This window comes from Apostichopus japonicus, chromosome 20, assembly GCF_037975245.1.
Source record: "Apostichopus japonicus isolate 1M-3 chromosome 20, ASM3797524v1, whole genome shotgun sequence".
Lineage (NCBI taxonomy): Eukaryota > Metazoa > Echinodermata > Holothuroidea > Aspidochirotida > Stichopodidae > Apostichopus > Apostichopus japonicus.
In genome coordinates, this window is record NC_092580.1 from 3,391,291 (window position 1) to 3,416,624 (window position 25,334).

Genomic DNA, 25,334 nt, shown 5'->3' on the forward strand with positions numbered 1-25,334 from the left:
TTACATAATTTGATATTTATGGTTTCCAAAGACCTGAATTCTGTCTTTCTGCCAGTTTTATTCTAAGCAGTTTGTTAACAAGAAAACTGGGTCTTTATGTAAAAGGTACTCTTTGTACTTTCCTACAGGGCTTGCTACTGGAATGAAACACCATCACCTTGTCTTTGAAAAGATGTGATGTGTCTACTTCTGAACCAAACATAAAAGAAATTCTGCATTTTCATTTCTAATTCTTTTAAATTCTTCAACATCATTGGAACATTAGGTATTTTACCTCTAACACCAACAAAATCTTAACTTATTGGAAGGTCCATAATTTTTACAGTTAAGCTGAGCTGATACCTTGAACAGGGCAATTTAAGGGGGTGGGGGGGGGCGGGGAGAAAGGAAAATAGAAAAAACATAAGACGCAACGTCTGAATTTACCAATAGGGAAACGACATGAAGGTTCTGTTAAACCGTTTTGCAAAGTGAAAATAGCATTAAAACATGACTCTTCCCCTGTTTACTGTACAATACAGATACTATCAGTTAGTACAGCTTTCGATCACCATATATGAAAAAGGATAAAACAAAATGTGGCTCGGAAAAGTGTCCTTAATACTGTAGCCGAAATACGACTTTTCCCTCCGCTCTAGCACAAAAGATCCTTGACCTTCAGCCCTACATCCTTCCCCCCAAAAAAAACGAATAAAAAAAATAAACAAATAAATAAAAATATATATTTTCAGCATCCCCGAAGCTGCTTGAAAGTCAAACAGCTCGAAGGTAGCAGATCGCTGCTGCGCTTCTGCTTAAACTGCGATGGTGGAAGTATCTACTTTTCCGACTGGAAGGCAAAGTCAATTTTGACACACTTGTTAAGTCTCTCTCACTCAAGCAAATAAATCTGTTAACATTAACAACATTAACAGGAGCCAATTATACCATTAGACCTTGAAATGGAGATGACTAAAAAAAACACACACACAAAAATGTAGACTTCAATAAATATTTTCCACCTCCACAATTTCAAGGCTGCAAGTTCTTTAAATTCTTTGCCTTCCTTTTGCTTTTCCACCTATAAGATGCAAATGCAATTCTGTCCTTATAGGTATAAACTAATGAAGCAGGTAGTGTGCTTGTAAACTCAATTCAAGGTTTCTTCTAATATTGCTAAGGACTAACTTAAGTAAAAAAAAACTGAAAATTAAGGAGTTTTATAATATTTATTATAGCCAAGCAACCGTGTGAGAGAGTTTACTACCTTAGCTGATACCACAAAAGAACAAGTCTGGATGCGAAGAAAACCCTGACCTACTTACCTCAAAAGTATTGTTTTATTCGTCCATTGCAAAATACAGCAGTAGACAGACTTGTAAAAGTAGCACTCGGAATGAAATTGGTTCATATACACAATACAGGTCTAAGTGGATTTCATATTAATTTTTGCTAAATTAAATAAACTTTTCTTGAATACTGGATTGTGAACATCGGAAACATATTTATCGCATAATGGACTCTTTTTTTTTTTTTTTTAAAGTCTGTTACAAAATTAACAGACTGTACAAACTTTAAATGGCAAATTATTTAACTTGCCCATGACAGCACATTTTACCTGGCTACAACTGGTGACACAGTTTGGGAGGTATTTAATTTCAATAATTATTTCATTATACTGTTAGTAGTTATGGGGTGTTCCCCTATACATGTCAAAGTCAACATTCAGTGTCACGGATGAACATGTATGTATGTACATTATGTGTGAAGGCAACAACAAACATAGATACCTGATTATAATGTGGAACATGAAATCAAACTCTCCAATTATTGCTGACTTGGAAGCTGTATTTCGAGTAGTAACATTAAAAATCCAAATCAAAACTAGATACTTATCAGAAGGCAGAAAAACAGGAAAATTTCTGACATCAAAGGCTGAGGGCATTTCAGCTACAAGTATTATCAAGGATTATGAAAAGAGTAAATTAAGATCCTTTTTGAGCGGTAGAATGAGATTAGTGGTACCGTAGACAAATGACCATGGTGGAAGTCTGAAATGGAACGGACCAGAGCCCTGCCATGTTTAACGACAAGAATCCTCTTTAGACTGTAGCACAACAAAGTACAATAGCTGTGAGGAGACAGGTAAGTGAGGCATTATAAAAGTGCAGCTACTACTTTCATCAACGACACCATCATTTAATAGGGACACCATCTGATAAAAGTGGAATTGATAGGAATTTTTTTTTTTTTAAACTGGAAGTGGTCACCCCGTATGGGATGCTTTACATTGTCGGAGTTCAATCCGCAAAATAGGATAACATGACAACAGCATAGCCTACCACATCACATGTATGTAAAGGATCCCGTATGTGCAGCACTGTCTGGTATGACGTACAGTATGTCTTCCCAACGAGAAACATACCAATACGCACATGTATATATATTATAAGCGCCACAGTGCATTGACTCTTCCCAAGAGACGTACATTCAGCGTGTTTGACCTTGAAAGGAAATATACAGCCTTGTAATTATAATTTGGATCTCTGAGTAGAGTGACCTATTGATTCTTATAACAGTTGTTTAATTCAGGTAAATTACTTCACTGTGAGCTAGATTGATAATTGCATGTGATTTCCAAAAATAAAGTTCCTTTAACAAATCAATCAGTGGGAGGTGTTGAAACAGCAGAATGGATCAATACAACTAACAAGAGCCCAAGGGCACTGTGGTTCCTTGCTTGGGGTATATGACAATACACATCATATTATCAAGCAAGATTGGGCTGAAATAGTCCAAGTAATTGTCCTACATGTTCCCATAAAGTAACCAACACTATAGCCAACACTTTTGTGATCACCGTAAATGTGATCAGATTTTATATCAAAAGGCACTTTTGAGATCTAAATATGGCGTCGAAAATGTAAGAAATATAAGAGACCTACAAGCGTGTCAACAGATATGATAACAATGGTGACCTCAGATGACATGACCTTGAAGTTTCAAAATGTTCCACCACCCCATTCACAACTTGTCCCAAAATATCAACCATGTCACACCTTGGCATTGAGATTTAATTGCATTAAATGTCAAAAAATTAACTTTTGAACTTGTATGTAACTTTACACACAAAGGTCACCCGGAGGTCAACCAATTGACATTTTTGATCGGTGAGACCTAAATAGAGCATGACTGTAAAAATTCAAACATTTTTTCTTTGCCCATTTTCTCGCCCCATAATACTACTTTTTTAACATTAGCTGACCTTTGGTGACCTTGGATCACATGACCGTTAAGTTTGAAAATATTCCCCTATACCATTTGCAACTTGTCCAAAAAAATCAACCTTGTCACACCTTGGCACTGGGAGTTATTGCATTAAATGTCTGAAAATTAACTTTGACCTCAAATAACTTTGCACACGAAGGTCAAATGGGGGTCAACCCATTGACATTTATGATCAGAAGTACCTTTAACATCTGAAAATAGCATCGAAACTGTAAAAATCCACAAAACACGAAAAGGTCACCAGAGGTCAAATTGAGGTCAAGGGTCACCCAGATGCAGGTCAACAATTGGATTACATTGGAGCAACTCCCAACCCTAACGGACAATTTGTTCTTAAGTTGTCGCAAAAATACTAGTTTTTTATCATTAATTGACCTTTGGTGACCTTGTATCACATGACCGTTAAGTTTGAAAATATTCCCCTATACCATTTGCAACTACTCCAAAAATATCAACCTTTGTCACACCTTGGAACTGGGAGTTATTGCATTAAATGTCTGAAAATTACTTTGACCTCATATAACTTCGCACACGAAGGTCACACAAGGGTCAACCTATTGACATTTATGATCAGAAGGTACCTTTGACATCTGAAAATAGCATCGAAACTGTAAAAAATCCACAAAACACGAAAAGGTCACCAGAGGTCAAATTCAGGTCAAGGGTCACCCAGATGCGGGTCGACAATTGGACTTCATTGAAGCAACTCCCAACTCTAACGGACAATTTGTTCTCAAGTTATCGCAAAAATACTAGTTTTTTATCATTAATTGACCTTTGGTGACCTTGTATCACATAACCGTTAAGTTTGAAAATATCCCTCAATACCATTTGCAACTACTCCAAAAATATCAACCTTGTCACACCTTGGAACTGGGAGTTATTGCATTAAATGTCTGAAAATTAACTTTGACCTCATATAACTTCCCACACCAAGGTCACACAGGGGTCAACCTATTGACATTTATGATCAGAAGGTACCTTTGACATCTGAAAATAGCATCGAAACTGTAAAAAATCCACAAAACACGAAAAGGTCACCAGAGGTCAAATTCAGGTCAAGGGTCACCCAGATGCGGGTCGACAATTGGACTTCATTGAAACAACTCCCAACCCTAACGGACAATTTGTTCTCAAGTTATCGCAAAAATACTAGTTTTTTATCATTAATTGACCTTTGGTGACCTTGTATCACATGACCGTTAAGTTTGAAAATATTCCCCTATACCATTTGCAACTACTCCAAAAATATTAACCTTGTCACACCTTGGAACTGGGAGTTATTGCATTAAATGTCTGAAAATTAACTTTGACCTCATATAACTTCGCACACGAAGGTCACACGGGGGTCAACCCATTGACATTTATGATCAGAAGTTACCTTTAACATCTGAAAATAGCATCGAAACTGTAAAAAATCCACAAAACACGAAAAGGTCACCAGAGGTCAAATTCAGGTCAAGGGTCACCCAGATGCGGGTCGACAATTGGACTTCATTGAAGCAACTCCCAACTCTAACGGACAATTTGTTCTCAAGTTATCGCAAAAATACTAGTTTTTTATCATTAATTGACCTTTGGTGACCTTGTATCACATAACCGTTAAGTTTGAAAATATCCCTCAATACCATTTGCAACTACTCCAAAAATATCAACCTTGTCACACCTTGGAACTGGGAGTTATTGCATTAAATGTCTGAAAATTAACTTTGACCTCATATAACTTCCCACACCAAGGTCACACAAGGGTCAACCTATTGACATTTATGATCAGAAGGTACCTTTGACATCTGAAAATAGCATCGAAACTGTAAAAAATCCACAAAACACGAAAAGGTCACCAGAGGTCAAATTCAGGTCAAGGGTCACCCAGATGCGGGTCGACAATTGGACTTCATTGAAGCAACTCCCAACTCTAACGGACAATTTGTTCTCAAGTTATCGCAAAAATACTAGTTTTTTATCATTAATTGACCTTTGGTGACCTTGTATCACATAACCGTTAAGTTTGAAAATATCCCTCAATACCATTTGCAACTACTCCAAAAATATCAACCTTGTCACACCTTGGAACTGGGAGTTATTGCATTAAATGTCTGAAAATTAACTTTGACCTCATATAACTTCCCACACCAAGGTCACACAGGGGTCAACCTATTGACATTTATGATCAGAAGGTACCTTTGACATCTGAAAATAGCATCGAAACTGTAAAAAATCCTCAAAACACGAAAAGGTCACCAGAGGTCAAATTCAGGTCAAGGGTCACCCAGATGCGGGTCGACAATTGGACTACATTGAAACAACTCCCAACCCTAACGGACAATTTGTTCTCAAGTTATCGCAAAAATACTAGTTTTTTATCATTAATTGACCTTTGGTGACCTTGTATCACATGACCGTTAAGTTTGAAAATATTCCCCTATACCATTTGCAACTACTCCAAAAATATTAACCTTGTCACACCTTGGAACTGGGAGTTATTGCATTAAATGTCTGAAAATTAACTTTGACCTCATATAACTTCGCACACGAAGGTCACACGGGGGTCAACCCATTGACATTTATGATCAGAAGTTACCTTTAACATCTGAAAATAGCATCGAAACTGTAAAAAATCCACAAAACACGAAAAGGTCACCAGAGGTCAAATTCAGGTCAAGGGTCACCCAGATGCGGGTCGACAATTGGATTACATTGAAGCAACTCCCAACCCTAACGGACAATTTGTTCTCAAGTTATCGCAAAAAATACTAGTTTTTTATCATTAATTGACCTTTGGTGACCTCGGATCACATGACCGTTAAGTTTGAAAATATTCCCCTATACCATTTGCAACTTGTCTCAAAATATCAACTGTGTAACACCTTGGCACTGGGAGTTATTACACTAAATGTCTGAAAATTAACTTTGACCTCATATAACTTAACATACAAAGGTCACCTTGGGTCAACTTATTGACATTTTTGATTGATGAGACCTAAATTAGAGCATCAAACTATAAAAATTCAAACATTTTTTTCTTTGCCCATTTTCTACCCCCAAAATACTAGTTTTTTGACATTAATTGACCTTTGGTGACCTCGGATCACATGACCGGTAAGTTTGAAAATATTCCCCTATACCATTTGCAACTTGTCCAAAAATATCAACCATGTCACACCTTGGAACTGGGAGTTGTTGCATTAAATGTGTGAAAATTAACTTTGACCTCGTATAACTTCGCACACGAAGGTCACACGGGTGTCAACCAATTGACATTTTTGATCGGAAGGTACCTTTGATATCCAAATCTAGCATCAAAACCAAACATTTTCTTTTTTGCTCGTTTCCTCCCAAAATAAGCACATTTTTTCTAATGTGACCTTTGACCTTTTGACCTTGGTTTCAGATGTAGTTTAATCTCCTGATTCCAAAAAACAAAACGAAAAGTCTGTACAACCATCCTAACTCCGACCGAAAAACTTTGACCCCATATAACTTCGCACATAAAGGTCACACGGGGTCAACCTATTGACATTTATGATCAGAAGGTACCTTTGACATCTGAAAATAGCATCGAAACTGTAAAAATCCCAAAAACACGAAAAGGTCACCAGAGGTCAAATTGAGGTCAAGGGTCACCCAGATGCGGGTCGACAATTGGATCACATTGAGGCAACTCCCAACCCTAACAGACATTTCGTTCTCAAGTTATCGCAAAAATACTAGTTTTTTATCATTAATTGACCTTTGGTGACCTCGGATCACATGACCATTATGTTTGAAAATGCTCCCCTAACCAGTTCACAACTTGTCCCAAAATATCAATCTTGTCGCACATTGGCACTGGGAGTTATTGCAGTTTTAATATTTTCGGTTTTTGGACCATAACTGACCTTTGGTGACCTTTGTGGGCACCAAAAACAATAGGGCACACCTTCTCCATATGGCGGATCTATAGTCCAAGTTTGGCCTCAATCCAACATTCCCTTATTGAGATAGAGCGTACCCAAGCAAGTGTCACAGACACACACACACACATACATACATACACACATACACACACACACACGCCAACCTGACTGCATAGGTTCCTTTTGCTAAAGCAAGGAACCAAAAAGCCGAGCATTCGGTTAACCAAATAATGCCATTTTACACATCGTACCTGTACTTTTATAATCACCTCATAACATGAGAAAACACATACAGAGTTCAAACCACAGTGGCTGTGAACTTGTCTTTGACAACGATTAAACTTGCTAAGGGTGAAACCTAATTTAGAGACTTTTTGCTGACAGTCTGCAAAAACTGAAAGTACCAAATGATGACATATGGTGTAATATGGAATACAGATATTATAGACATGAAATATCTATAAAGGACCCCTTGTGATCAAGCATGGCCTGATCTCCTCTCTTAAGCCGATCTGAGCTTGCTTACCTGTGTCTTATCTAATGATTTCTTTGTGACACCTTGTGATCAAGCATGGCCTGATCTCCTCTCTTAAGCCGATCTGAGCTTTGCTTACCTGTGACTTATCTAAATGATTTCTTCGTGCTGATGATTCATTCTCATCTGACCTCTTCTTCATTTCAGTATGGTTGCTTTGGTCTGATTCTTCACTCATTGGTAGAAATCCAGTCAAAATTTACACCAATTGAAATGCAAAATTACCTGAAAGAGCAAAATAGAGATGGAAATATAAAATGTGATGATTTTTGTACGAACTGATTACAAATGAGACCAACCATGAGATTGCAGATACCACAGAGAAGTGTTGGTGGCCTGTTTACACACCTGATCTGACCTCTGGACTGACTTTAAAAACAAAAGTACATGTCCTGTATTGTATGTATCCTATGTGTAAAGTTAAATGAAAATTAATTGATACTTTTCACTTTTGACCTGAATGAACTTTGACCTTTGACCAAAAAAGTGTGGAGTATAATCCTATATCTAACTACTGATGAGATGTATGGTATCTATGAAGTTCATCTGAGTTTTACTTCTACAGTTGATCATGTTTACAAGGTGTTCAGACTTTGACTTCTGTTTGACATCAAGTGACCTTTGACTCCTCCACCTTCAAAAACAGCAATTGGTTTCTCACAAAGGCTGCTTGACATACCAAGCATGAAGGTCTTTTCCTGGGAGTGTTTGCAAGCCAAAGTGTAACATAGGCACATTAACACACGCATATATTATTATACATACATAAACACATATACACAGGCCATATGAGCTAAAATAGTTCTTGATAACAATCATTTCTGTATAATTGCATGGTACAGCAAACATTTAGTTTTCTAAGTACAATTTCATAATTAGAAGAAAAAATGACAGTAGCAATGAATACTGAATTTATTTTGTAATGCTTCATGTGAGTTTATATTCTATAGCATATTATATATAATCTCCTCAACACAAATTTCCACTGTACAAATTCTGTGAAATTGCATTAAAAAATTGAACTACAAGAAACTAACATTAAAAGACATACACAGCATCACCTTGGCACAGCGGAACAGATGACGCATTTTGTCTTATATTATAATTTCTGGACAAACATCATAACCTCGCTGTAAGTTTATACTATACAGCCTGCAAACTGTATTGGCCAAATGCATGCATGGATTTCCCTTCTAATGCTTATTACAAGGCGGTTTCTACCGCTTCAAGTGGCTGTAAATTCTACTCTTTTATTTGATGAAGGGTAACTAGGACACAAGTAAACAACCCTTCACTCTGCCAGCAAGCTATCCTAAGCTGTCGTTTTTGTTAGTGTTTTAATTCCAGCCAGGTACGCTGTATACAGCACAATAATAAACACGGGCTCATTTTTCATATACATAAACAGAAAATATAAAAGACAGTTCTCACTGGCAGCAGAGAGACCTGCAAACCCGGCCAGCTGCTATTCTTGTTGACACTGACGGTTGTTTACATTTATGAGATGTTGAATACAGATCAAAAGAGAAGCATGCTACTAAAACAGTGTGCAGCATCGTAGATCTAGTTTTATTATCCTCTTTAGTCACAAACCCACCCGGAGAGATAAATATCGCCAAAGAAAATGAAAAGATGGCGAAATCCTTCCGTAAATAAACAAGAGGGCCGCTCGGAGCTTATGGGAAGGGAGGGGCTGTAATTGGGTAGAATTTTAAAGGCATCTCTCGCCTTTGTGCAATATGGCAAAACCCCCGGCATCTGAAATGAGTTTGATATACCAAAGACTTGGGTGGTCTCATTGTGTATTGCTCACCCATCACCAAGATACATTTGAGCAAAACATAAGGGGAAAACAAAACAGGAGGCCCAAAAGTATTGACATTAACAACTGTAACGACATATCCTCGATGACATTAAGGTTCATGCTCGAAAGTAAATAACAACAGAAGTTACGACTTGCAAAGTTAATGCTTGGACCATAAGGTATGGATCGCACTGGTACATGGCTCATATGGCTAGAACATGTCACAAAGACACTGGTTGTATATAATTTAGCTATGTCTTCTAATGTCACTGAAAGTTTTATAAGCACATAAGTATGTAAAATCCACTATTGTTAATAATGTTCAAAAGGAATATCTTTTTTACTGGTTGCAGGGATGTTTGTCAAGTAGTAAAACTCTTCCAGCATCCATAAAGTTGACTGACAACATTACTTTCTTTCTCCCGTATATAGACACACTGTTAACACATTATCATCCCAAATTTGTTGTATGTTGCAATAGTTTCAAATCTTATAAGAAAAAAGGGTCGTGTGTGGAGTCAATAGGCTCTCTGTAACTGTCAGATGTACCTACTCCATATGTATACCATATATATGCACATGTGTATGAGAATGGCCATACATGTATGCATGACTAGTAGTGGGCCCTGGTTTGCCTGCCAAAGGGCATTTAAATTACAGTACGGTGGTACTATGTACACATGTAATACGAGACTGTATGTACTCTTGTACGTAGTACTGACATCGACACAACAGCGAAATACAGATACAGAAGCAAACAAAATTGGAACCTAATTGCCACAGAAGCACAGAAGGAAGATCGGCGAAACACAGAGAATTACCACTAAAGTTACTCAATTCAAAGAACCCACAATAGTATGAAATGTGATTCTCTTAGATAGCCGAGAAATAACGAAACAGGGCTTTAAAATTCACCGATATGTGCGATTAAAGAACGGACCAATAACGATGGTAGTTCACCACTCAAGTCTTCCCGTGAGGCACACTACCATACTGTACGCTGGGTACAAGTCAAATAACCGGATATCTGGATGCGGGTGCATTTACACTACAAAGGTTGATCTCAACATCAAGATCCTGGTCTCAGCCAGCATCAAAATAGGACGATCTGATCTGCATCTGAATCGCATTTACACTACAGTCTCCAAACACACAAAGCCTTATTGGTATATAGAGAGAGAGATATATAGAGATATATAAATATACTCAAAACTTGACATATATCCCTTCTATGATACGGTTGGTACCCTTTATGGGTGTACAGCTATACAGTACCTATGATGGAGTTAGTACCCTATTTGGGTGTACAGCTATACAGTACCTATGATGGAGTTAGTACCCTATTTGGGTGTACAGCTATACAGTACCTATGATGGAGTTAGTACCCTATTTGAGTGTACAGCTATACAGTACCTATGATGGAGTTAGTACCCTATTTGGGTGTACAGCTATACAGTACCTATGATGGAGTTAGTTACCTATTTGGGTGTACAGCTATACAGTACCTATGATGGAGTTAGTACCCTATTTGAGTGTATAGCTATATACAGTACCTATGATGGAGTTAGTACCCTACTTGGGTGTACAGCTATACAGTACCTAAGATGGAGTTAGTTACCTATTTGGGTGTACAGCTATACAGTACCTATGATGGAGTTAGTACCCTATTTGGGTGTACAGCTATACAGTACCTATGATGGAGTTAGTACCCTATTTGAGTGTATAGGCTCTATATAGTACCTATGATGGAGTTAGTACCCTATTTGGGTGTACAGCTATACAGTACCTATGATGGAGTTAGTACCCTATTTGGGTGTACAGCTATACAGTACCTATGATGGAGTTAGTTACCTATTTGGGTGTACAGCTATACAGTACCTATGATGGAGTTAGTACCCTATTTGGGTGTACAGCTATACAGTACCTATGATGGAGTTAGTACCCTATTTGAGTGTATAGGCTCTATATAGTACCTATGATGGAGTTAGTACCCTATTTGGGTGTACAGCTATACAGTACCTATGATGGAGTTAGTACCCTATTTGGGTGTACAGCTATACAGTACCTATGATGGAGTTAGTACCCTATTTGGGTGTACAGCTATACAGTACCTATGATGGAGTTAGTACCCTATTTGGGTGTACAGCTATACAGTACCTATGATGGAGTTAGTACCCTATTTGAGTGTATAGGCTCTATATAGTACCTATGATGGAGTTAGTACCCTATTTGGGTGTACAGCTATACAGTACCTATGATGGAGTTAGTACCCTATTTCGGTGTACAGCTATACAGTACCTATGATGGAGTTAGTACCCTATTTGGGTGTACAGCTATACAGTACCTAAGATGGAGGTAGTTACCTATTTGAGTGTATAGCTATACAGTACCTATGATGGAGTTAGTACCCTATTTGGGTGTACAGCTACACAGTACCTATGATGGAGTTAGTACCCTATTTGGGTGTATAGCTATACAGTACCTATGATGGAGTTAGTACCCTATTTGGGTGTACAGCTATACAGTACCTATGATGGAGTTAGTACCCTATTTGGGTGTACAGCTATACAGTACCTATGATGGAGTTAGTACCCTATTTGGGTGTACAGCTATACAGTACCTATGATGGGGTTATAGTACCCTACATGGGTTCACACTTGTACAGTACCTATTGTAACGTGTTGAGTTGTATCGTACTGCCATGTAATTGGCACCTGGTATTCCATTTATTTTTAGGTCTGAACTCTACTAGTAGTTAACACGCTATTCAACAATATCTCTTCCAGTCCATTGATCCTTTCATAATTATCACACAACTGGATAATTTAAGATCTACTTAAAAAAAAGGAAAGCACCAAAACGCCACCCACCACAACCCTACCAGTGCAAATTATTTGCCTTTGATTTTCAACACCCACACGCTTAACAATATTTGCCTCTTTCTATTCTTTGCTTTCAAAGCCTAAGCTTTTTACAAAAATTTACAAAAAAAGATGCTTCATCATTTCACAAAAAACAAATCAAGATTGTATTCTGTATAATCTTTAATGAAAAGCAGATCAACTGACAATAAAAACAGAAGGAAAAAAAGGGAAATTTGCCTTTGTAGCATGGATTGTATAAACTACGTCAGACCTATCTATATTCCCTGCCATGTGGACTGTGTCAAAGCTAATCGGCACGCTAGAATACAATAAACGTAATTGTATTCAAACTAAAGCAACTATTAAATGCACATTATACAAACAACAATAGCAGTTTCATGTGACAAAGAGTCAACAATTCTGAGAACCTACGCACCTACTCATCTAGACTAATTTAATATGGCTGAAGCCTACATATAGAGCTCTGTATGGTTTTATCCTCACAAAAGATAAGATCTAAGAGACTAACAATATGTTTTGTTTGCTTTTTGTCACAGATGCTATTGCACAAAAATCCCACCCATAGCCATTACAGAAAGTACTGTAATCTATGCTATAATCCCCCTTATCGTCCACCCAGGTTAAGACCCTTACAACCCAACCCTGCTCCTCTTCTTCCCCCCCCTTCCTCCTCCTCTTCCTCTACCTGCTCTTCCCCTACCTGCCCCCCCCCCTTTCTCTCTATCTCACCCTCTCAGGCTCTCTCATCCCTTTTCAAATTCCCTCCTTGCTAAATTCACAATTTAGTCAACTACTAAGCATACTCAAAATCCAACGTTTTCATTCACTTTACAAGACAAAAGATTGACTTATTCTGAACCTATTCCTACACCAACTTTTAATTGAAAATCCTACATGAAAAAAGTCAATTGATACAAGTTTGAAACAGACTACAAAACGTTTATATATATCTATGACTTAAAAAAATTCTTTTTGAATGCACCATAGGTGTGTACCTTATACAGTATGTATATGAGGCAATCAAGTGAAATACTGGTGATAGTTATGTAAATGGCTAACACCCTGCCTGATACAGGCTGCAATAGAAATCAGGGGCAGCAAACAAAGCAGAACTAGTCGATATCTAGATAAGGGAAATGAGTCATATGGTTAGTTATTAGATAATGCTGATAACAGCAAAGATGTTTATAAACAAACACAACAAGGTAAAGTTACTGTCCCCTTTACTTGGAGATTTCTCTTCCTGGAGACGCCTTTAACAAAGCAGCTTATTCATTTCAGGTCAAAGTCAAACCTCTATATCACTGACATAGCAACATAGAGGGGCTTTTTTTCCCTTTTAGTGGAATCTGGGAATCTACTTCACATTTACAAGAATTTAATTAATCAACCCTCTGCTTTATTGGTTTCATGTTTTATTAATTAATTTTTTTTTTGGCTCTAGTAATCACAACAAACAAATTATTTACATGATTTCATAACATTTTTTATGTGGGAAAACTTTTGCATCACAGCTTAAACATTACTATTATACAGTGGTAAAGAATGCAAAGCATTTCCCTCAGTGTAACATTCCTAGCTGAACACAACGATCAGCTCTCAAAACCGATGCTCGTTTCTTATATGTCATACATAAACTCTAGTATGAATGGTGTTTTCCGGCCATTAACAGCTTGCACAGGGGACACTCCATAAATATATCTTCCATTCTTTACCTCATCTCTTTCTTCCACCTTTACCTCTATCCCACCCCTCAAATCCCCATCCCCCACCACCCCCCCCCATCCACCATGCCACTGATTCTTCCAGAAACCATTATATACCAGTGCAGGTACCAAATTGAAACTTAGCAATTTTTCAAGCTCAAAGGGAATCTTCTCCTAGCTGTCAAGAAAAGCCCCTATCCTCCCCTCCCCCTCTCCTAATCCCTCCCCCTCTCCTAATCCCCTCCCCCTCTCCTAATCCCCTCCCACCCCTCCTCCGCCTCCCATTGCAGACACATTTTCCCCCGATCTGTCCATGATAACACATCAGATGTAAATGGGTGTACTGTGGATTATTGAAGAGAAATAGCCGGTGACATGCTAAGCCTTTTAGCCCAGCCGTATGCAAGCAGCTAGGATTGTACTGTACGTATACCAAACACCACATAGTGACTTGCCCTTACGTATTTGATACACTAGCTCCAAACAGTCCTGTTCGTTACTAACTGTTAATGTTTTCCTTAATAGGAGTATGCAAACACACCTACTGACTAGTTTATGCCCTGAGGCTTTCAGAACAAAAATATATAAAACTGTAAGTTGAAGAAAATGTGTGGCCCATTTCCAATAATTCTATCCTTCCATCTCCCCTTTTCTGTTTTTGTTTTGTTTTTTGTTTTTTCTTCCTGACTATTTCAATGGAATAGATCTGAAGTTTCAATTGGGTCGTGTCAACACAGATAATACTTTCATTTCATTGATTGGTCCGTTTATGAGGTTTAAATAATGCCTCAATGTGATTAGACCCGATAGACCAATCCAATCAATGCTTCATCAAACAAGTACTGTTTTCTGTTGGTCTTTTGGATTAAATTTCTCACACTTTCAACAAAATCAAAGAAGATGCACTGTGGATAATTTATCCTTTAGTTCCTTTCCATGGCCCATTTAACATAGCTGTTTTGGGCAATAACCTATTTCTTCAGATGCAGCACAAACTTGAGAATCATTTGGAATAGAATCAATTCGGTAAAGCCTTAACTGATAGAATAAAAAAAGCAGCCTAATTATTTCTTGCTTACTCCAACCTATAAAACATCAGGCTCACTTACGCATATTATGTTACATGTAATTACTGGAGAGGATGAATTAACAGCAAGGCATGTGCCGCACATCACAGGTTGCAAATGAAATTTCAAAACCAAGAGTTCTCTTCATGCAATATGTCATTATTGAAACTTTCATACACTGGTGTGAACTTTACAGCTTTTGTTCAAAAATGTTGCATACTGAAACTTTCAATTCTCTGATTTACCCTGGAAGCATTTGCATGATAGACCACTGCAGAAATATGCAAATTTCCCTACAGTACATATGAGGCTAGGGGTAAACAGTTTGGAGGTTAAAGAACACTGACAATGTATTGGCCCCAAAAAAATGCTAGTAAATCAAATAATGGTCACCCATGCACCAACTTCTAATAGCATTTTGCTACATTTTTTTCGTCACAGAGTCATTTGATTTTCTCATAAATTACAACGATACTCAAACTTCTGGAAATAATTTGGAGATCCAGATTAACCAATCCGGGAGAACATTTTTCAAATCTTGTAGAAGTTTTTAACAGGCTACAATCTGTGGCCAATACTGATGACTGATGGTTGGGGGGGGACGCAGTTCGGACCGTATAGCTTGCAAAAACATGCCGACTTCACACATAAATGTTACATGTACTTTCCCAGCACTTGGTCAAATCTTTGCCATGAATGCATTGCCGAGAAACTAATAAACGAGTGCACTTTTCTCTTCGACAACATGTTTGAGAACACTTGTTTACGACATTGATTTACAAATCAATTTTTTTTTTAATATGCTAAACTACATTAAAGATGAATGCACTTTGGACCCTCCACATTATTACAGTACAGTACAGCGCTTAACCCCGCAATATGTGAGATCTCATCACTGAAATATATGTGCTCAACGATGAACAATCGACTGCAAAGGTGTTTTACCTCTTCACTGCAATTAAAACACTTCTGGTCAGTTTCATTCTTTATTCAAAGTGTTTAAATGCTTTAAAAGTCAAAAGTGTTGAAAAGATGGCTCTCATTTTGTCATGCAGTGAGGACATAACAGATCAACTACTCATCTCCAGTCCAGAACAGTCTGGAATGTTTTCCAAGAGCGTTGAGTTTTACTTTAGGCACAGACTGGTAAGGGAGTGTGCGCTTTTCAATACAAAAATTTACATATAAACCATGTGCAGTACATGTATTCCCAAAAGAGCTCAACTTGCCAACCACAGACAATTACCCCAGTTTAGAAATGCTCATCTCACAGACTATGATATTTGTACCACTGTACTGTTCACTTGTTCACTTCCAATGTTCACTGGGGTTTTTCAGTTCACTTTGCACAGGCTGTTATCAGTTGTTTGGCTTGAAATGTTAATTGAATGGACTAGAGTTACAATTGGAACCATCTCTAACGATCTTAACCACTGAGGAAATTTCTTTTTTTGGCAATTTAACTATTCTCTAAATGTCCTAAAACCTAGGTTTACAATTTCATTAGCAAGCTTCGGTTTAAAAAGTACAATTTCTTGGGGAGAAAAGAAACCTGTCAGACATTAATCTGTAACTGTAAGTTATTAACCCAATATGCTTTATTAATATACAAATGATGATTGTCAATTTTCATCATGGAGATGTATAATACCGGACACTCTGGACCTTAAAACGACACACACAGATATTTTCAGACAGTTAAGTTGCTTTAATACTATGTATACAGTGGTGTTATCTAGATTAATAAGATCAATTGAGAACTCATGAATGCACACTAACGTGTCACAATTGAGTCCTGGTTCTTTTTAAATAGGAACTAAATCTCTCCTACATGACCGAAATAATTGTTTCCATATATCTTGATTAATTTATGCTATTTACCTGTATTTGCATACTAACTTGCATACTAATTTACTAATGCACAAAATATTATCAACCAAATCACATTACAAAGGGCCAATGAAATTAATTATGAAATTTGTTTTATATAAGATATATTGTTAAGAAAGGGGAAAAAGAGAACACATCAGTTCCCTGTATGATCATGGAGTGCGTTATTGATAAAAACATAGCACATCGTGGATGTTGACAAAAAACCGTACCACGCAGAGCCCCCAAAAAAACAAACGCTGATGTTTCTCGAAATAAATGCATTATTGAAGTTCTGCATTAATGGAAAAGAAAGCATAAATTATGCCGTGGGAAAATCCCTTTCTTTACTTTCTGTGTCTGTTAGGCCGAGTGGAAGATTCAAGTTTGACAAGCAAAACAAGAGTGAAACCTTAGATAAGAATAATAATTATATACGCCTCTGTTGTCAGTATCAACAAAACCTACTTTAGATCATTAATACAAGCGAAAACACAATACTGGTTTGATAAACAAAGAAATTCCTGGAGAAACCCTCAGTTGCATTTTTACCTCTAACACGAATGGAGGAAACTTGATATTGCTTCCAGCCATATTTTATCTCATATAGAGTCTCTTCAAAAGTTTGAAGTACATAATGTGTAGAATGGAATTTATTTAAATAGTAAATTTGCAAGAATGTTCTAACCAAAGATTGGTTTCCAAACAGTCCAAAACTGTGACACAGTTTAGTTGCCCTCCATTTTCTTGTGAATTGATACATTTAAACCGAATACTTGAATAACTTTTTATTTTAACATGTTCAAATATATCTTCCAAACTTGTATCGAGTGCAAATGTTTGGTTGAATTAGTTCATGACAAATTTCAAACAAAGTTGCTGACAATTTTTTTAGCCTCTGAAGAAGATCCTGCCAAGATTGAAACATCAGGCCAACTTACTTTTACACAATTTAATAAGCATGAAGAAATCTGAGGGTAGTTGGGATGGGGAATTAAAGTGGGGCAAGAGAGAGGGTATGAAAAGTAGCTTTAATCTGTGGTCGATCTGTGGTTTATCTGTTAGGACATAAAAGAATTGAATCATCTTCAAGAAGAATGAATCTTTTTCCTTCTGTAAAGCATATATGAACTGGTACTTATTACAAAGTTTAATGTGAAATGAGCATTTATCACTATTTATACACATGTTATACTCATGTTATACAGTGTCATTATCATGATGATTTATCATCAGGAGGCATTTAGTACTCAGACCCCATTTTCAATCGGACTGCTGTCTCCACCACCCCCCCCCCTCTCCCACCTTCCCCATGCCTTATACATTCAAGATTGTGGCCATGCGGTCATCACAATATCACAATACAAACAATGATGTGCATTAAAGTTAACATCGATTATGAACGATGCACGTGATGTCATGAATCTGGTGTGCAGTATTAGCCAACATTATAAACATCAGCTATATACTGGAGAAGTTAATTGCACAAAATAAACCAACCTGGGTCTATATATTCTACTCTTTGTGGTATTTTATCACAAAGTGTTCTTTCAAGCAATGATTATCGGATCCTCCATTGCCAGTCTAATCTTCTTAAATACAATAGCCCATTCTTCATCTCGTTCTATCGTTTTTACAACATGTAAAAACACACAAATTCTTAAATTCTATACCCAGCTTAGTAGGCAATTGTTGAAGCTCCCAATTCACTTTCTCTTATTAAGCTCAGGAATAGCCAGAAAATAGGATTTGGCATAAATCGTAGAAGCTTTATCGAAAGTTGGACAACATATTCAGCATTTGTCACCAGAATGATACTTCTGGCTTATGGAAGAATTTTGTTCACATCTGTAAGATGAATTATTTTTTCCTTAGTAGCAAAATTTTTACAAATTGCATAATGTCACAAATTCAAAGATATACATAGTCTGTAAGTGTAAACTCTATTTTTGGTTCACAGGACATTAATTATTTTAGCAGTAAATTTGATGACAAAACCAACTAGAATTGGACTACTCGATATAAAACTAAATCATTCCCTGGTAACAGTTCTTGTTTAGGCAGACCTACAGTACTGCTCAGTATACACAGTTTCAACTCCTTGAGGTTAATCTGCAACATTATCTGAAGTCCCAAGTTTCAAGAGGAAGCTTTACATACTACTGCTGTGACACCACCAGCTTGCCTGCCTCCCTCTGCTTTTAGAATGCACCTTTACTCTTCCTAACTATCACTCATCCACTCTTTCTCCTCTCGATGACCTCATAGTGGGGATATACCACCCTTGTGGGTGGCCTAATTCATGCTCTCAGATGACAACAAAGACCTCTATTCATTTCTATACTTCCTATTCAGGGAACAGGCTTCAATGTGACCCTAATCTAAGGTCACCTAGGGCAGTACTTCCTTTCTAGTTTTACAGCTGTTAAAAGGAGACCTCACATTTTTTTTTTCCTCCCCTCAGATTGTCTATTTTAGCTGAGTCTTACAAATATGCATGGCTTGTTACGACATATGGACATATATAGCATGCAGACAGGGTATTACCCTAACAGGGCAATACTGTACCGTGGTAATACTTAGCAATGGTTTAAATATAGGAATGAAACTGTGGAAGAGCTGGACTTAACTTTGCCTTCAACAATATGATACTGGAAGCAGATTTATGTTGATTTTTGTAACATATTTTGACAAGACTTATGTACCTACCTAGGCCACAATCAATGATGCCACCTCCCATAGAGTGTGAATTAGTTCATATTAGTGTCTCAGCTGATCAAATTTCACTGAACTTCAAATACTTTAAAATCAAATATATAGAAAGTTTTGTTAAAGTTAAATGACATCAATTTAGCAATTCTGCAAGGTATATTTCAGATGCGCAATGACAAAGAAACAGGGATGAAAAAAGGGGAGGGGGGGAGACATATAATTCCAGTTCCCAAATGGAAACAATAATAATTTGGAAAGCAATCAAATTCCTTTTAACTATAATATGCATTAATATAGAACAATGTGTTCCTTTAATTGAATGTACGGAGTGCCTCTCACCTCTCTAAATATATGACCAGAGAAGACAGTAGCCAATGACACTGTCCTACATATCTGTAAACTCTGGCCTGGAACGTAACAAATCCGATTTGAAAGTTAAATCTGCTGCGTTTCTTTCTTTTTTTTCTTTACCCCTTTCCTTACTCCTAACCACCCATGCACTGTACTGGGGGCTTGCAGTGGGATCCCATGTCAACAATTCTCACAATTAGAAAACGATACTGAATAATTTTACAAATTTTACTGCAAAACGGCTAAGGTTTCTGTCAATCGTTGAATTGTTTAAAAGCCTTCAAATTGTTAAGCACCGAGAATGAATTTACACTTGAAATTATACTTTAAAGGATATTTAAAAAAAAATACCCATACATATGAATAATTCCAAAATCGAGCCATGCCTGCGAACACACACAAAGGGATATGAAAAAGAACGAACCATTACACAATGAGGTACTGTAGCTCCCTCGGACGTGGTGACCTCTAAAGCAGCTCTTCGTGTGTGACCGACAGTATCACAAACCTTCCAATTACATCATCGAACGAGATTGCAAATAGTCAAAACTATCAAGATATACTTTAACATTGCTTCCTTGATTTAATGTTAAAATCTGGAGCAAATTTGTTGGATGATTCCAATCATTGTCAACGTGTTCATCACACTATTGTTTTAATTTACTGTTAATCACAGGTGCAGAGAAACAAATCAACTTTGCAGACTCTTTTTTTTCTTTATATTATTTCTAGTTGTACTTCATTATTTGAACATTAATGAAAACTGATTTATAGTCCAGCTTATGAAATAACTTGCTTTGGTATTTCAGTATATCCGTAGCACTGAAACCTTCATCAAATTCCACTCAGAAATCTGCCAAGTTCCCAGTTCAACACAGTTCGACTGATTTTATAGCAATGACAAATGAAACGAGGAAAACAGCAGACTATGTAGATAATTACAAATTAAAACAAAAAAACAAAAGTTAAAGATGTTTTTTTGTTCCAGCTAGTGTTAATTGTACGCTACACGCTTGTAGTTGAGTCTGTACTCATAATCCTGGCATTGCTTACTGTATACATACATAATATGTGCTCATGCATATTCATGACTTATGTAACTGTTATTCTAACCCAGGGTATTTTGGAAATCTAGCAAAGATATATACTAGTCCAACGTAGAGTCACTCATTCTAGTGCAATGAGCTTTTTGCATTCACAAACAAGGAGAACTCTCCCCGTACTGTTGAACTCATTATCACAGGTCTAGTTAGTTAGGCAGGGTAAACTCCGAGACTGTCTACCATAATAAGAACCTTTCCGGTGCCTATGTAACTTAGGACCTGCCAAATGCCACACAAAATTTCAAGTTGGCTCATGAGATGGCCAATCAGTGTCAACCTGGGTAAAATAATTAATGTTATCAGCATAGGTCTCAAATATGCTAAAAGAGTAGCTATGGTCACCCATGTGCACCTTTAAATTTGGGTGCAATACAAACGACCTTTGAACTTCATTTCAAGCCTTTCGTGGCTACAGACATGTAACCTTTAACTGAAGTAAAATTACAAGACACAAATTAGTAACTATTATTTCTGCACATTCAAGCAATTCATTATGCTGTAAAATACAATTACTAATTAATACCAGTCACCAGTACTTACTGAATGTATTAATACTTATTACTCTGTCAAAAGTCATATGGATCCAATTATCATTTTATCTCTATTTGAAGATGCCATCATCAATTCCTACCGCCAAAACCGTTACCCGAAGAGACTCGAGGGGCTTTTTGTAGCTACTCCTAGGCAAAAATTACCCCGGTTACCATTATATCATGTCATGTCATATCCGCCTCTATTTTAATGAAATACCCAAAAGTCAATTCCAGCCTGTCCCCTTATTGATGAATTCTTTTCAACAACGTAGCCTCTTACCCACCACCGATACAGACTATACCTCTCCAGGCAGACACAAAACTTGTTTATTTCTCCTAGATAAACATTCTGACACCCAAGCTTTGCCAAGTGGATTATCTGCTTGTTTGTTTACAGCAGTTTATGATCCTGAGGTTTGTATATCTGGCTTCATTTATTTATGATATCACCATCTTATGACAGTGACGACCGGCGGCTACGACGCTACGAGTGCTCAGCAGCCCTGTATGAAAAAACTCTACTTGCACTGCCAAATGATATCAGCCTGCCTTGGGACAAGGATGGGGCTGGCCAAATTATTATGCTTCCAAATATGCCAGAAATGAAGACATGTGGCAAAACGAGCGATCAGCCAATTTTCTATCCCTAAAAGTGTTCACAGAACAATGTGAAAAGTACAATATGATTTCCACTTCAAACATCAGGCAACAATGAGCACACTTTTGGGCAAAATGGTGGGTAATTTTTGGGAAAACTTACTTTCCATTTCTTTCGACATGTTCAAACGAGGAGAAAGTTGCGCACACATTCTTCCACATACAGTTATATACCTGCAGGCCTTATTGGAAGCATTTTATGGCTTCTTAATAATAACTAGCTACAATACTGATATATATTCTGGTCAGGAGTGTCTAAGGATTACCACAAGTGCTATAACTTTAAATCAACAGAGCGAGTCTATAACGGAGTCCGACCGTCCGAGAAGACAGAATAATCTGTTCGGACAAAGGTAGAACAAGCTCGGAGGCTGTTTTCGAGACGGCTAGTTCTTTACATCAATTTCAGGATTTGCATTGTACCTAAATACTGTACCGACAGATAAATAAAATGATGAATTGGTATCAACCTGCCATCACTTTGGAGATACCGAAACAGAACAAAACTAGTCGTATTGGGCCGATGGATCCACTCACAACTCAAAAGCGGATTTTTACTGGCCAAAAGCTGACCGGTGTTCTTTTTTTACAACGAAACCAGCACATCTCTCCTATAAGGGGGGCATTACCGGGTGGTTCCTTTTCCTACATATTTTGGGACTACAAAAGTTTTGCTGTCTGCGGACAACCAACGAGTAAGCCGGGTCGCTCAAATCGCGACCAGAAAAAAAAAGTGTTTTTATAAAATTGCCCAGAAATATATCCTTGGAAATGGAACAGAAGACTGATAACGTTCGCACGGCATCATGAATGCATTCATGTATATATACATGATACAGTATTTACATACTGAACAAGCCACATATTATCCAAACATGCAGCAATTATCTTCAACCAAATGAAGTTTATTTATATTAATTGATAGTAACCAAGTGTCATGCATGACATATAAAACAAAAACAATTAAGGATAGTTAAAAAAAAAAGTTCCCCTCACCAAAAAATAAATTTGGATCAAGATTCCAAAACATGTAACAATTACAGAAGCTTTCTAGGAGGAAGTATCATGTATTTATTTAGCTGTTGTTTTTTCATCGAGCGACCACCTTTAAATGAAATCTTAGCTCTGCCTTCTTCCTCTTTCCTGTTTTTATTACTGCAAAACAAAATCCCAGCTCCAGGGGTTGCAAGAATAAACACTTAAATAAACACTATGCCATCCTACCCAAACTTTCATTTGCCAAAGACAGTTCGCTTTCCTAGTTTCATTTTTTTTTTTCTTTTTCATTTCTTTCATTTCTTCTTTCTTCATATATTACTACTGGAGTTATTCTCAGGGCCCAGTCCGTGCATACATGTACATAACCAACACACACACAGACACACACAAAGAAAAATGGCTTTGTATACAAGCTGCAATTTCATCCCAAAGATCACAGTGCTAAGATAAACTACTGTGGGAGCCAATGACAGCTGGCATTTAAACAAACTTTTTTCTTTTTCCTTTTTTCCTCAGTTTTCTTTTTCATATTGTTGCTGATAAAAATGCTTGGAGTTAGTTGTCCTTTGTATTATAACAGCGTGCTCTCCCACTGATCTTGTTTACAGCTTCCTATCTAGTAGCTTCCATGTCATGTAAACAAGCAGATTACAGGAAGGAGAAGAAATAAACAAAATGCTTTCTGTCCTGACAGTCGAGAAATGAGACACATTTTTCAGCCGCCTGGAGGGAATTGTGCTGTGGGTGTACTTGAATCATCATAACTGTGGGACTGACGTCGCCAGGTTGGAAAACTCGTCCTCGGGAATCATATTTATCTGTGTTAATAAATTCAAATGACAATCCTCAGCACCGTCCTTCTTCAAGTTAGCCAAACTCTGAGAGAAGATCATCCTCATTGCAAAATATCTCCATTATTAATACAGTTCCAGGAATTGTACCCTGCTGACATTGCCAGATGGTTAATTACAATATAATCTTGATTCACTGCAGATCCAAAATTTGACAGAGCTCATTTATGGGTCATCAGTAATACCTGTGCCCCCACCCAACCCCCCCCTTCCCAACCCTCCCTCCAAAAAAAAAAGGAAGTGTTGCTCACAAATTTGCCAGAATTTTTCTCAAAACATATTTTCCCAGGGGTTCATTACTTCCAATTACTAAATTTTTCCAGAGTATAATTTGTAAATGAATAAATGTATAAGGGAGGTATATATAGATTCTGAATGCAGCAGTGAAATAATTGTTTCATCACAGCTGACCATTTTTGTGATCCTCTAGCATATTTATGGCAATACAGAGTAATTAAAGAACACTCAAAGATACAGTGTTTAGCCTACATGATCTTAAAGGAGCAGCAAGCATAGAAATCAGCAGTGATCTATGTAATTATAGAGAACAAATTGACATGAAGAACTCAACGAAAAGGAATTTAAAAAAAAAAATGTTCCTTTAACAAACACAAATGAGCCAGTCCAATGATATCACTATAAAGCCACATATGTGTCTAACATTCTTGTAAAGAAAGGCTAATTTTTTTTGTGCAAATGTCGACTTGAAAAGTTTCTTACATGACTTGATACTGATATTGGTTTCAGTTTCAACATTATGTTTACGTTCACACTGAAATTAACGAAAAGGAAAAACAACGGAAAAAGTGAACGGTTTCACATCCTTTAGGAGACACACCATGACAACATAGACTGTCAATATGGAGGAACTCCTCTGATTTAAATGAACCTTTGAAATGTCACGTAAAATATCTACAAAAAAGTAAAGAGTAAGATTTACCCTTATTATGGTGGGGAGAGAGAGAGGTGGATGGGAGAAGGAAGGGTGGTTGGGAGAGGGAAGGGTGGTTGGGAGAGGGAAGGGTGGTTGGGAGAGAGGGGTGGTCGGGAGAGAGAGGGGTGGTCGGGAGAGAGAGGGGTGGTCGGGACAGAGAGGGGT

At 37.3% G+C, this 25,334-nt stretch overlaps 1 protein-coding gene across 6 annotated transcripts in view; it reads right to left on the reverse strand.

The window, feature by feature from the left end:
* The window catches only part of LOC139961508 (forkhead box protein P4-like), an 85,988-nt gene that overhangs the window by 27,591 nt on the left and 33,063 nt on the right, over positions 1–25,334 (reverse strand). For 5 of the 6 annotated variants that reach the window (XM_071960718.1, XM_071960713.1, XM_071960714.1 and 2 more), the window contains exon 2: positions 7,778–7,923. In XM_071960718.1, coding sequence (XP_071816819.1) covers positions 7,778–7,876 — 99 coding nt within the window. In that variant the 5' untranslated portion in view covers positions 7,877–7,923. Of the gene's footprint in view, positions 1–7,777; positions 7,924–20,516; positions 20,658–25,334 lie in introns of those variants that run through there. The other variant, XM_071960715.1, reaches the window with a different exon arrangement.